At 39.0% G+C, this 14,575-nt stretch overlaps 3 protein-coding genes across 14 annotated transcripts in view; 2 read left to right on the top strand and 1 right to left on the bottom strand.

Annotated features, from left to right (window-relative positions):
• dip2ba (disco-interacting protein 2 homolog Ba) overlaps positions 1-5,726 on the top strand; it is a 44,738-nt gene extending 39,012 nt beyond the window's left edge. For all 4 annotated transcript variants that reach the window (XM_024294063.2, XM_024294064.2, XM_024294065.2 and 1 more), the window contains 4 exons: positions 4-78; positions 279-453; positions 1,612-1,735; positions 1,824-5,726. In XM_024294063.2, the coding sequence (XP_024149831.1) occupies positions 4-78; positions 279-453; positions 1,612-1,735; positions 1,824-2,076 (627 nt within the window). In that variant the 3' untranslated portion in view covers positions 2,077-5,726. The remainder of the gene's footprint in view (positions 1-3; positions 79-278; positions 454-1,611; positions 1,736-1,823) is intronic.
• A 1,719-nt stretch (positions 5,727-7,445) lies between these two features.
• LOC112159072 (transmembrane protease serine 11D) lies at positions 7,446-12,848 on the bottom strand. Of its 3 annotated transcripts, none has more exons than XM_024292909.1 (5): positions 12,727-12,848; positions 10,393-10,481; positions 9,492-9,765; positions 7,805-7,947; positions 7,446-7,727 (listed from the first exon to the last, which is right to left on the bottom strand). In XM_024292909.1, the coding sequence occupies exons 1-5, from the start codon at positions 12,794-12,796 to the stop codon at positions 7,464-7,466; spliced, it is 840 nt and encodes a 279-aa protein (XP_024148677.1). In that variant the 5' UTR covers positions 12,797-12,848; the 3' UTR covers positions 7,446-7,463. The 3 variants fall into 3 exon arrangements, with proteins under 3 accessions (XP_024148677.1, XP_024148678.1, XP_024148676.1); XM_024292910.1 differs by having other exon boundaries at positions 10,298-10,481; XM_024292908.1 differs by having other exon boundaries at positions 9,492-9,769; positions 10,298-10,481.
• A 74-nt stretch (positions 12,849-12,922) lies between these two features.
• Positions 12,923-14,575, top strand: part of scn8aa (sodium channel, voltage gated, type VIII, alpha subunit a) — a 46,359-nt gene continuing 44,706 nt past the window's right edge. For 3 of the 7 annotated variants that reach the window (XM_024292912.2, XM_024292918.2, XM_024292917.2), the window contains exon 1: positions 13,354-13,518. The gene's annotated coding sequence lies outside the window, so the exon portion shown is untranslated. Of the gene's footprint in view, positions 12,941-13,306; positions 13,519-13,638; positions 14,067-14,575 lie in introns of those variants that run through there. The other 4 variants (XM_024292916.2, XM_024292911.2, XM_024292914.2 and 1 more) reach the window with 4 other exon arrangements.

Consider the following 14,575-nt stretch of genomic DNA (forward strand, 5'->3'; position numbering starts at 1 on the left):
TAGATTCTGCCTGGAGTCAGGGTCATCATAGTCAACCCAGAAACCAAAGGCCCTCTGGGAGACTCACATCTTGGCGAGGTGAGTGGAGACACTGGATTGTTTGTCACTATTCAGAGGTCGCTGTAAGCCATTCATTTTCTAGCTGATACTGACTGCATAAAATTATTGTCACGTGTATTTATTTAAAAATGCTTTTCATTTTTTGCTTCTCTTCATTGATCTTAGAAAGGAAACTTAAAACACTGATATTAAAAACATCTAAATGTCCATTCATTCAGATCTGGGTGAACGCCTCTCACAATGCCAGCGGCTACTACACCATCTATGGGGAGGAGAGCCTGCAGGCAGACCACTTCAATACCAAACTCAGCTTTGGAGATCCCCAGACTCTGTGGGCCAGAACCGGGTATCTGGGCTTCATCAAGAGAACAGAGCTGCTGGATGCAAGTGGAGGTAGGAGCATGCTCAGTGGACGCTGAGCTCAAACTGCAACTAATCAGAACTTTATTAAATTAGTGAATTGGTAAATATTAAAGACCCACACTGATGAAAATTGTGTTTTTAACACCTTCTTGTGACATGTTTTCTCATAATGGAGGACATATATAATGACAGTTAAGCTCAAAATTGCATTTTTCTGAGTATTTCTTTATTCAAGTTGTTAGAAATTAAAAATATCATTTGAAAAAGCTTGTATATATGACATAAAAGTTACTCCAGTGTTCTAATAGTACATTGTGTTTGCTCATTGTGTCAGAGGGTTAACAGATGAATAGAGAAACCTTGTGCAATCGTGTTAGCACAGCTGAAAACAGTTTAACTGGTTAGAGAAGCTACAAAACAGACCTTCCTTTGAGTATCTGGAGCAGGGACAGGCAACTCCAGGCCTCGAGGGCCATATCCCTGTATGTTTTCCAACATATCCTCCTCTGGCATGTTCTAATGGCTGGACACACCTGAACCAGGTAATCAGTTGTGGGTTAGGGCTTGGATATCTGGAAATCATGTAGACACAGCAGCCCTCGAGGCCTGGAGTTGCCTGTTCCTGACCTGGAGCGTCCGATTTGAGGGGTCGGTTAAACGCTCAAAATGACCAGAAAAAGAGAACTTTCCTGTGAAACTCGACTGTCTGCTGTTGTTCCCGGAAATAAAGGTTATTCCATTGCAAGAAATTGCTAAGGAGCTGAAGATAATACACCAAAATCAGACATTTGCTGTTTGAACAGTCATTTTTTAATTGTTTATCACATTAATAATGTGTATAAGGTGTATGTTATTAGCTCAAAGTTGACAAAAATAATAGTGCCTTTCTTGGAAAAATAGGAACATTTGGAAGTGACCCCAAACTTTTGAACAATTACATGAAAGATGATTGGAGTGGGACTTTAACATTTAGTCTAGTAGATCGTTCCTAAACTGAGATTTGACGTAACAAGTTTAAATGAAGTTGTACAAGTGCAAATCGGCAGGTCTTTCTTCCTTTGCGTTTTCCTATAAAATGAACATAAAGAACATGATTTCATTGGGGACAATAGTTGTGAAAACTCTTTAGGTAAATGTTCTTTGTAGTACTCCTTACTATAGTAATAACTGTTCTCTCTGCTGCTCCAGATCGCCATGATGCCTTGTTTGTGGTGGGCTCTCTGGATGAAACGTTGGAGTTGAGGGGTTTGCGTTATCACCCCATCGATATTGAGACTTCTGTGTCCCGAGCCCACCGCAGCATTGCTGAGAGGTCAGTGTCTTTTTTTATTTTTCATTTTTTTTCCTCACCTCATTTGCTGCACAAACAGCGAGATTCACCAGAAGCTTCTTCCCCGCAGTGCTGTGTTTACATGGACCAACCTGCTGGTGGTGGTGGCAGAGCTAAGCGGATCAGAGCAGGAAGCCTTGGACCTGGTGCCACTTGTAACCAACGTGGTCCTGGAGGAGCACCACCTCATTGTGGGGGTGGTGGTCATCGTGGACCCCGGGGTGATCCCCATCAACTCCAGGGGGGAGAAGCAGAGAATGCACCTGCGAGACTCCTTCCTGGCGGACCAACTGGACCCCATTTACGTGGCCTACAACATGTGAACACATTTCAGAAACTGATGCAGAAAGCTGAGCCGTGCTCTGAAACAGAACAGACGAGGGGAGGGGCATGGGGTTTGAAGAGTCACATCCTCGACATCACGCCTCCGACACACGGTCAGAAGACCAGACCGTGTTGGAATGTGGGGACTGTCACGACACGCTTCCCTCTCAAAAACGGTTCCTTCTTTGCTTCCACCCGCTCGATTGCTGCACTCCAGGCTCACAGAGAATCCTCTGAAGAGACGACGTCCTGCAAGTTGAAGAAATTCATTCCACTTCTACATCAGCTGTCCCGAGCATGTTTTTAAAGACTTGTTTTTCAAAAGGAAACCTTCTCCCTTTTCTTCATTCTGACCCCAATAGCTTTGTGTTTTTTATTTTTTTTTATTTTTAAACCGTTTCCGTTCTCGAGGGCAGGGTTGCTCACTGGAACTTCCTGCTTCCCTTGCACTTAATGTCCGAGTCTACATTCTGCCCCACTCATCCTTTATCTGCTGCTTTCACAAAAAAAAGGAAAAAAAAAAATTTGAAAATCCACATCAGTATTAAAGTGCCACCAGCGACCCCAGCCCCACAGTGGAGGTCCTGACTCTATCTTCCTACCAGGTGCACAGTGGTTCTCACTTCCAGTCATTTACTGTAATTGTAAGAGGACTTGGTGTCAACATCCAGTTTTACAAAACGATCTGAAGAAGAAAAAAAAAACACTTGAATCCTTTGTTGCTGTGGGACTCAAGCACATACAGAGAGCAAAGACGAGATCGATTCCTTATTTTTGGTGCAAATAGAAATTGCAGAGTTAGTTAGAATGTATGATTGTGGTAGTGGTAATAATAACATTATCATACAAGGATCTGCAGGGACTCCTGGAGTTTAGGTGTGCATGTTAATAATTGAGAGTGCAATTGAATGAGCTGACAAGAAGAAACAAACAGCAGTTTGATCTGATCGGAAATAAATACCTGGTGTAATTTGACCCACCTGGATGAAGGTAATTAGGGCAGTTTTTCTTTTTTTTTAATGGACATTTTTGCAAGTTTTACAATTTTTTTTAAGTTTTTTAATTAACCTGGCTGGTTAAAGCCTCTAGATACACCTGGACATTAACATGCTCCTCTGGGATTGTATTCAAAGGGAATAACTTTATTGACACCAGTTGAATAGTCAGTAGGTTTACACACTTGTTTTGATAAATCCCTGAAATGTGAGTTTCCAATAGTTGCATGTCTAATTTATTTCTGCATTACTTAATAACAGAGGATAAGTAAGAAAACACATCAAATCATGAGATTAAGTTGTTATTTTGCAGGAAAAAAAAGTTATAAGAGCAGATTTAAGAGCTAGAAACTTGATTGTGTTGAAGGAATAAAACTCAACGTTTTAGTGTTATGTTTACATCATTACTAGTAGTTCTCAGTTTTTATGAGAGAAATTTCATTAAATTTGATCTTGATGGGATCCTGTCTGCAGACTTGATCTGTATAGTATCATTGGAATCACTGCATGTTAATGTGAGGTGTAAAGAGGACCAAAGAAAACCAGTTTCAGTCAAATTTCAGTGTCAGATTAGTTTCTATGTGTGACCATTGTTCTGAAACACAACCTTTGGTTTTACAAAAAAAAAAAAGCTTTATCAGAGGCTGATCAGTTCGCAGCTGGACTGTTTCTTGTTTTAGACGTTTAACAGAGCATCATGATCACTCATTTTTTCCCTGCCTGCTGTTTTAATATTCAGATGGATCACAGTAAACAGCCCTACATTTCTGAAGCTCACTCTGTTTGATGAAACAATCATCGATTATGATGAACGTTTTAGTGGGCGTTTCTTCTCCTGCAGATCCTATGCACACCTCTGTAACTGCATTGGACTTTTATGAGAGGCACAAATCGTCAGCGCCGCTGGCATTCCATGTTGATGTGATGTGTTAGCACAAATTCAGCATCAATCTGTGAAAATGTTCAAAAGACAAAACAGAAGTATATGGACCTTAAGTTTCTTTATTTCCTTCTAGTTTCCCAGATATGATCGACCATCTTCAAAAGAAAAAAAACCTGCTAGATTTCAGACTGTGTGGAGTTTCTATTCTTAAGTCGAACAAGTTTCATAACTTCGCAGTATCAAAAGAAGGCAGGTCAGTGCCTTTCACCTTGAAGACGTTCATGGTTTTGATCTGTTGATTAAAAAAAAACCAACAACAAAGAAGTGAGGAGAGAACTTTGCCTTATTTAACCTGTGGAACTTATATTGCCGTTTCAAACTCTTCACTTTGAATGTTTGAGAAATCAAACCCCAAGTTCAAACTCAACTTAAAACCTAAGATTTGAAATGTGTCTTATGTTTAGGTTTGACGTTGTCACATCTTTTTTGATTTTCCATGTCCTTCTGGATATCACTGAAATCGAAAAGATAAGAGAGGAACAATCCATGAGAAACCTGTGAATTAAAAACAGTCAAATCCACTTGAAAAGACAAAAGAAATGAGGGTAAAAAATGTAAATACTGTAATACTAGTGTGACTGTACATGGAAATGGAGTCTATAGATAAAAACTTGACAGATTTTTCATACTTGACACAATTTTTTTTGCTTTTTTTCATTTAATGGTATCCTTTTGCTAAAAGAACAGATTAGTGGGGCAAAAACAATTTGCACTTTCCCCAAATCTAATGTGTTTGTCCATAAGGGAATACATGTGGGCACGCAGGCTCTCAGTTTTACAGTAACATTTGGCTTTTATGGTGAAACAAGCTTTGTGTTTTGTAAGAAACAGAAAATATCAATACCTTTTTTTTTTGTAATACTTCCCTTTTTTATGTCGCCTCCACTGTATTGTATTCTTCCCATGCAGGATTAGTATTTAATATATTTTATAGGATTTTCATCAATATTTTCCTGATGTAATTTGCATTTGGAGCTGCACAACTTTGGCAAACCGCTGGCTTCATTTGGAAGCCGTTTGTCGTTCAGTGACAGACACTGAGGACATGTATGCGAGCCAGTAAGTTAGCCGTGTGATAATTGCTTTGTCGCTACTGTTTCACTTCACTTTTAATAAAGTTTTCTAATTTCATCCTGGCTTTCAAGCCTTTTCAATAGACATTGGTGCTATTCAAATAACGGACTGTTGACAGATTTTGTCCTCCAATGTCATCTACACAAAGGCTTCTTCCTGGATGCCTTTGTTTTGTGTGAAAAGAGTTTTCATCGATTCAAACTTGTGAGAAATTCTCATCCCCTTGAATCTTAAATAACTGTTCGTCACCACTTCTAATCAGCCTTATGTGGTGAAAAGTCTCTACGCAGGCAACCGTGACAACCAAACATATCCTACCTTTACCGTCTGAACTTTAACTTCAGTTTTGAACTTGTGATGTGAGAAACCTTCAAACCTCTGCTGTTTTCTAAGCACAAAAATACCTATAAATGTGAGGTAACAACGAAGGAAGCTTTCTCACAGACACAATAACTCAAGGGCCACAGTTTATACCTCTGCAGCTGTCTGTTCACTATGCATCTTCAAACTGCAACAAAGTCACTCTGGACTCGACAATGGTGCGATATCCTGTCTTGACGACAACACTGTCACACTGTCATTGGATGTGTCAACTAATGTCAAATGTTATGTCAAATAAAAAGAATGCTTTGTCAGATTTGCTTGTTTTTGTTTTTTCTTCCTCTGAAGCTGATGCTTCTTTCCACCAGGGGGCAGTGTTTCCTCTTCATCTCCAAAAAATGCAACATCATTTTGGTGCCACAGCCCAGTCAGTTTCTTCTATTGAGTTTGGAAATCTTTGCAAGTAGTTACTAATTACAAAATACGGATTTAACATGGACTGTGCAGTTTAAAGAGGTTATTTCTCACATCAAAGTTAATATTTGTCATGCTTTCTTTGAAAAGAAATTTGATTAATTTCTGCAAATAACATGGAAGATGCAACCACACTGCAACGGCACAATGATTCATACATCGGTTTGTTTTTGCTGACAGAGCAACCACAGCTTCCTGTCCACCGTTCCCATTGAAAGCATAAATAATTAAGAATAATACTTAAACTTTAATATTAAACCCATATCAATCCATGCGTTTATATGTGATGTTGATTGGATGCAGAAGAAGTTGAGAGTTTGAAGGAATTAAAACAACAAAAGATGGGAAAACAAACTCTTAAAGGTGTTTTACTTTAAACAAGAGAGCTCATAAGTATTTCTTTGCTTATTTTTGCAGATTCCTGATGTGTAAAAATTACTATTGTAACCCACCAATAAAATCCCAAACGTACATTTTTACCAAATATACTGGTTTGATTATGTATTTTCTATGTAAACAGAATAATACTTTCATATTTTAGTCATATAAATCAATTTTCCAAACTTGCTGAATTCCTTTTGGTTGCTTTGGTCACATGGTTGCTGGAGCCTGTCCCAACCACTGTTTCACAAAAGCAGGACACACCTTGAATGGGTCTGCAGCTGGGCCTTTACTATGAAATCCTCTTATTCATAGTGATTCAGAACCGGGTGTTTTAGAAACACAAGCAGGCTGTAAAAGGATGTATGATGAGGACTTAAAGAAAAAGACAAAAAAAAAATCACAAAAGTTTGGCTAAAACTGTAATGATTGTGCAAAAATTCACATTTCTAAATTAGAGGCTTCTTTTGGAGGAATTGATTATACATTACAGACCCACTCTGTTGAAAATGGGGGTTTTAGCATGTTCTTGTTGCATTTTTCTCATGATGGAGGACATATTCAAAGAAAATTAAGCTTAAAATTGCATTTCTGAGTATTAGTTTATACCAATTGCTGTGAATCAGGAGTTGACAGTTTGAAAAAGTTTGCATTTGTGACGTAGAAACTACAAGCCATAAGCTACCTGCTCTGCTGCATTGTGATGCATCTGCTTGTGGACAACTAGATCCGTGTACATCTTTGTTTTCCTCATCCCAGCTGGTTCAAAAGCTTTATGGCTGGATAGATACTATATGTTGCACTGGTAATGTTAGGTTGAGGTTGTGAGGGGCTGTGAGCTAACAGGAGAGAGTGTAAACTGATGGATATCTAGAAATATGGGTGAGCTTACTCGACACCAACAGACAGAAGTCACAACCCAGAGGCAAATTCCTAATGAACTTCTCTGCAGAAACTATGTCCTAGAAAGGTTTTTAGATTTTGGCTAAAAATAGCATAAACGTTAATAAAGGATCAGTGGGAATGTTTTTATGATAGATCAAAATATGACTGGAGTAGGTGTTTAAAGTCCTCTAAAGAATACTAACATGACCTGGTAGACTGTGAATCTTCAAATAATATAAATGTTCATAAACTATATATATATTTATGCCAGTGTGGAAAATAAAAACGTTCAACATTTGGCTCTATCTGGGCTTCAGTCGTTTATTCCTGATTGGATGTTTCCGAGCAGCGTCAGAGCTGTGCTCAGCAGAGGTGAGATCAGCGCTATACTCGGTCTGTGTGCAGTCGCAGCTGCTGCTGTCTGAACCGCCTTCAGCCAGTCCGCAAACCGGCTGATTCGCGAGTACACACCAGGTCTGCGAGGAAGTCCACACTCCTCTCCAAAACTTGTCACTCCCACCACATAAAACCTGTCATCACTCTCACTGTAGCACTGCAGGGCTCCTCCGCTGTCACCCTGAACAGACGCCAACATCAGCAGCCTGTTACTGATGGTCAATGCTGCAGGTGTAAGAGGCTTTCTCAGAACAGTACCTGGCAGGAATCAGCCGCTCCACTTTCCAGTCCCGCGCAGAGCATGTTCTCAGTGATGAAGCCACCATACCAGGAGAGCTGGTTACACCTTCTTTGGTCAATCAGCTCCACCTCAGCTTCCTGCAAATTACTCATCAATCTGCCTGAGTACAGAAAAGAGAGAGTGCTGATCAATTAGTTTGACTTTCTTAGCTTTATGAGACAAAGAAAAACAGTTTTAAATCATGCTAAAAGACACATTTCGATCATCTTTTGATTAATTATAAATGTGTTCCCAGTGCAGTTTTTAGCCAAAAATTAGAAACTTGTTTTCTAGGAGCGGCAATAGTTCATTAGAAATTTCCCTCTGAGTTGTGAGCAGGACTGTTAGCGTGGTGCAACCCCGCCCCCTTCCCCTCCCTGTCAAAAGCCCCTCACACCACCAACCAGACATTATCGGTGCAACAAAAATGGCGAGGAATATCAGAGCTTTCCAGCCGTACAGTTTTTGAGGATGCATCAGAATGAGCAGGGAACTTAAATCTCTTCATTTTTACAATCTGCTTCTGATTCACAATGAATTGAATAACAAAATACTCAGAAATGAAATTTTAAACATAATTTTCTTTATATATGTCCTCCACCAAAAAGAAAATGAAAGAGGAACATGTTAAAAACACAAATTTCATCGCAGTAGATCTTTAAAACCTCAAAAGTATAAAAGGGTGGAGTCTTCATGATCTGCTCATCAGAATATCATTTAAGGATCAATGTATGAAGTTGGAGTCTCAAGTTGTTTGTTTTTGGATGAAGTGACCAAAATCTGCTGAAGTTCTGGAGATTAATAAATACTGGAGGATGATAAAGTAATGACTGATTTTCTTTACTACACATTATAAGTAGTACCTTAAACATTTGGACTCATTATTGTCAATTTCAGATATACAGCCTATGACAAACTTCTTGCCCGAACACATCATTTATTTAAAAAATGCCACAGTGGTTGTTACATTTTAAATTATATAAATCTAGTTCTCTCTAAAACTGAAACAGAAAAAAAAGTCATTTTTTATCACACAACTGCAGAATGAAAAAAGAATATAATAATGCCTTATAATACTGTCAGGTTAATAATAATAATAATAATTGAATAATATATTATAACAATAGATCGATAGATCTTGATTTAAAACATTTCATTTTACACATTTTTAAAACATGTGTCGTCTCAGATAATGAAGCATTTATTCTTAAACAATCTAATTTCTCAGAATGACCTGCCAGCCAGGCAGTCCTCGCTCTGATGGATTTCTCCATGACTAAAAATGTTGGTAAAAGTCATGAATTACTAACAGGGGTTGTCCTCCTAAAATGAACCATCAAGACGACAGCCTTTCTATGTTATTGAGTCATGAATAAATCATGTTTGGGCCAGATGCTCTGTATCTGGAAGAAAAACACTTTAACTGATATTTTACCTGAAAAAAATCACATATCAATAATTCACCACTGATTAAGGCTTCACCAAATACTTTTTTTTTCATATCCCTGCTAAATGTTTTCCCCTTTAAATACATATTGTAACCCTTCCTGTTATAGTCGTCCATTTAAAATGATTTGCTGGTGTCACAAAGTTATGAGTCCTCTCTCTGTATGTGTACTAAACACCTGTAGGGATCCAGCAGAATCCGCCATCCCTTGCACCAACCTTTGTAAGAGGAGCTCCCCCATCCAGTGATGAAGCAGTGGGTGAAGTTGAGGATGACCTCATGGGTCACACTGTAAGGAGTGCAGGCGGGCTGGACGTGGTCGGTAAATTTGAAAGGAGAGCTGAGACGAAGCAGCATTATATCGCTGTCAGATGTGAAGTCGTCGTAGTCCTCGTGCACTTTCATCTCACTGATGGAGCGGATCTGAGAATGAGCTCCTGGATCTGACCACATGTGAAGTCCTGCCACCACGCGAACATAACTTCTGACGATCTGTCTGAACACAGCAGGAGAGTCAGTTCAACTCTGGCTTTCTCTCCATTTACCCAGAAAACCTAAACAAACTCCATATACAAGAGATTTTAATTAGGATGCACCTTACTACACAACATTCTTACGGTACTTGGTCTTCCTGGACACCCACAACACTGTTACCTCAACTGTTCCTGAACAGGAAACAACACTACTCTACACAATCTATGCAGTACAAACGCTTTGTGACCTTAAAGACCCACTCTGATCACAATTCTCTTTGTGGTGCTTTTTACATGTTCTTCTAGCATTTATCTCATGATAGATGACATATATAAAGTATATATTATTCAAATTATAATAATGAAAATAGTGATTTTTCATTAAAGTTAAGTAGAGTTTGACATATTGTTTAAAAATGATGATGCTCAAGTTCTGTTGGTGTTTTTCAAGTTTGTCAAATAATTGTGTACTTCTAATAAGCAGAAAGACAGTGACAAGCACAAAACTGCTATGTGTGCTTGGGGCAGGCAGGTGGGAATGTTATTCTTACAGGTATTTGTGGAAGCAATGTGAGGCTGTGAGAACCCAGTGGGGGTCGAGGATTGTTCCGCCGCAGTGGTGCTTTGAATTTATCTGGATGCTGACCTGCCAAGGCCATGCCCCCTCTAGAGCCTCTCGACCACCCACTATGCGGGACATGCCAGGGGGTCCTACAAGTGGTCGCCGCCCACAACCTGAACAAGAGCAAACAAACATTTCAGGCTTTTAATAGTGTAATACTGTCGTTTTAGTTTTCAAGGTTTTTTTTAGGTTTAGTGTCTATTTTTCACTAGAAAGTTGTTTTAGAGAATGTTTAAAAAGTACAACAGTCAAAACGTTTGCAAATGTTAAACTATAATTATTAAACATGTTAATACCATAATGTTTCATCAGTAAACTGTCCTAAAATCTATGAATGGAAATGTAAATATTCTCCGAATAGATCAGATTGGATCATGAAATAAAAGAAACAACTATGAACTAATTCTGCCTTCAAGTGTAGCATAAAAAGCAATGATTATTATGGGTAAAAAACAAACAAACAGAAAAAACTCCAAAAGTTAAAAAAAAAAAAAGTTTCCTTTTGAGTTACAAATATCGGAATAAAAAAATAAATGTATATCAAAGCATTCTTAATTTACCAAATGCACAAACATTTAGGTTATTTTTCTTCATAAGCTTCTAGAATAAAAGTATGATTATAGGACAGTGCATCAGTTAAAATTTTCATTGTGGACACTTTTCTATGAATTAAATTAATTTTAAAAGATATTTTTCAAAGATTTTGCCCAGATGAAAACTTGTGAATACCTAAACAACAACAAACTTAATATGTAATGGATTGAATGTGTAAATTCCTGTATGTATAAGATCTAATCTGTCAATTTAAGATTAATAATAATTTCTTTATTTAAATGACTATGTGGATCTATGAGAATGATTGTATTTATTTTCAAATCAATTCATGACCTATTAACCTAAGTTTGATACACTATATTACCAAAAGTATTGGCTCACCCATCCAAATGATCAGAATCAGGTGTCCTAATCACTCGGCCATAGGTTTATAAAACAGGACTCAGACTGTTTTTACAATCATTGTAAAGAATTGGCCGCTCTCAGGAGCTCAGTAAATTCCAGCGTGGAAGGGTCATAGGGTGTCATCTGTGCAACAAATCCAGTCATGCAGCTTCCTAAATATTCCACAGTCAACTGTCAGCTCTATCAGAACAAAATGGGACCACAGTCTGTTTGGCTGCTCTGCGCGAGTGAGCTGCAAAATTCGAGAAAACCGTGTCTCCCGGGAGAACTGTCTCTCTGAGCGGCTTCAGGTCGGTTTGAATGCGGAATGCCGCTTCTCTGTCCTCTGAAACTGTGCAAAAAATCACGTAAATTCATGTTTCCTATCACGTCCAGACAAAATAAAGGCTGATGCTATTCCCACATATTTACATGCAGCCAAGACGCACCTTGCTGCATTGCTGCACGGATTCAGAAAATTATGAGTGAACAATCACTTAAGAATATTATGAATAATAATGAAAGCACATTCAGGGTATCATCTTGCTCTATACAGCATCTTGTTTGTTTATAACGGAACTCGCTATTTCTTCTTCTACGACCATTTCTGGCACTTCAGACAGTTCTGTGCATGTCAAAATGATTTATTCTGATCAACCATGTGGCGCATGGAAACATTTATTACAATTGGATAAAGTTTTTAAGGATCTATGTGCACAGTTCTATTCTAATCTGATCTTTGATCCCATCTAGAAGATTTTGCACATGTAAACACAGCTATTGACAATCAACCCACGATACTTCTGCTCAGAGCCTCTCTCAGTGTGAAGTATTGTTTGTGCCACCCTGCCTGCATTACTGAGTGTTTCTATCTGGACCTGATCTTCTGTTTCTGACCCTACTTCATCTCTGATTTCCTGCCGCCTGCCCCAACCCTCAAGTCTCCTCTTTGTTGTTCTCATGCTCGTGATTGACCTCTGCCTGTCTCACCCCGATCTAGTTTTGCGGACTTTTAGGTGTGCTTAGTTCTTGTCTGAACTAATAAACCTGCTGCACTTGGAACCAGCTGTCTATTTGTGACAACTCTAGGGGTTAGGAATAGTATGGCACTTCAGGTGAGCGAATATTTTTAGTAATATAATGTATAGATATTTATCTGGCGATTGCTTTAGTTTGATTTTTGTTTTGATTGCTTGAAATAAACAAATTACAATCCAATTCAGCATTACATATTATTTAAGGTAAAAACTCAAAAGTATTACAGACAAAATTTGATATAATGAAGGTCAAAAACTAAGTATTAGGACTTGTTTACATTAACAGACTGTTGGTGTTCTGCTTCTTACTGTCAAAGAAGAAACTATATAAATAAATGAAAAAAAAATGTAATTAAATTTCAACAAACTTCTTGACACTTACTGTTTTGTGTTGAGGCTGGCACAGTGAAACACCACACACTCAGAAACACCACCACACTGATGAACTCCATTTCAGTTTGAAAAATTTAAAACACTTTTAAAAACACACACACAAAACTTCCGGATGGTGACGTCACTCGCAGGTTAAGCTAGCTTTTTTTCCTCTGCGATTTAATAGCCAACGGGATTTCTCTCTCAAAATAATCGATGAAAAGGTAATTAAATCATGTTTTAGTTGGTATAGACTAAAAAATAAACACCCTGTGTATTTATTTCTACATTTAACGAATAATTTATGAAGTTTCAGTAGGGTTTTGGTGTTTTAAAAGTTTTTTTTAAATTGGGTCATCCTATTGAAATGGCAATTGTTACCTGTTTATATTTTCACACTATTTGACGTTTTTTTCACAAGTTTTTAGATTTTTGTTATTAATTTTAATGTATGTTAGTTGTTTTATGGTAAACCATTGACTCCAGCTCCAGTATTTCCAAACTAAACTAAGGAGCGTTTAGCTAGGAAACCCTCTTTTTTTTCTGCACCCCGCGAGCCTCGTCCATGAGGCGTTCACTGCGCTTTCAGGCCGAAAATATCTGTTTCCCCCACTTAATTCACGAAAAACACTTGCAGACACTCCCTCACATTCTGCCGAGAGTCATCAATTATGCAGGGAAGCTGCGCGCACTGAAGGGGAAGACAGCAGCAACAATATGGCGACAACCGCAGTTTCTCCCCAATCTTCTCCACATCTGCAGTCCTCCGGCTGCCTCCAGGAATTACTGTAAGCCCAACAAAGTGAGTACCCGTCATTTCTGGAGGTTTGTGGAAAGCGCGAGGGTACCTCGGTGGTTGGGAGTGGGGGTGGGGGGTATTTAGCTGGGATTTTGCGTAGCCTAAATGTCGCAGAACTGCCCCGTCTCCCCCCCTCTCTCTCTCGTTTCCTTGAGCGGGATTGCACCGGGTGTCTGCGCTCTCCGAGCATCTCCTGAACGGACCAGCTGGTGGGGGGATTCTGCATTTACCAACCCGTTTATGTCGAGTGCAAGGATTTTTTTTATTATTATTATCGGAAGGATTTGAGCCCCGTGAGCTTTGATTGGAGAGCAAAACGTAACATTGAGGGTCCAGGCAGAGCGCCGACGTCTGTCTGTTCCAGACCTGGAACCCGCCCCCATCCTCCCCAAAAACTCGACTGTTTTTCATCAATTTGATTTTTTTGGGTTGGATTTCATTCTGGAATAATGATGTGGAAACGCGAGGCTTCATAAAATGGGCTGACGCCGTGAGTATCCATGATCTTCATCACATCATCAACGGCAGTCAAGACATTTGCATTCCTCCAGGTGATCTTGACAGCGCCATCAATCCTAGTTGTTGCAGTTGCATGTGCTATTTTTTTTAAAATACATCTTTAATAACGCACATTGTGTGCTACACAGATTTATAGTCGGGCTTGTATTTTGCACACATATCGATTTGCCTGCGTTCATGGCTTCACGGGTGTGGTGCAGATCCTGCACGAGCAAAGACGCACCGGAATTTCCAGAAAAAAAACTCCCAAATACTGCTTTTTACTGAGAATCATCGATGTTGACCATAAAACGTCGATAAATCTCTTGAAAGCGTTTCAACATGGAGTGAACCACCCACTGCAGCAGTGATGCTTTGGCCAAATTGGTTGGAACAGGCCACTTCTCTGCGCAGCATAACCTACAGATCCTCACCGAGGCGGAACAGGACGTTTCGTTTTCCTTTCATGGGCTACACCGTTACTGTCATCCTTTCCCTCCCTAAATCTGTTTACATATTTACCACTGTGTAAACAGATTTGGTTTAATCCGAATGAAACTTG

This window comes from Oryzias melastigma, linkage group LG7 (genome assembly GCF_002922805.2).
Source record: "Oryzias melastigma strain HK-1 linkage group LG7, ASM292280v2, whole genome shotgun sequence".
Lineage (NCBI taxonomy): Eukaryota > Metazoa > Chordata > Actinopteri > Beloniformes > Adrianichthyidae > Oryzias > Oryzias melastigma.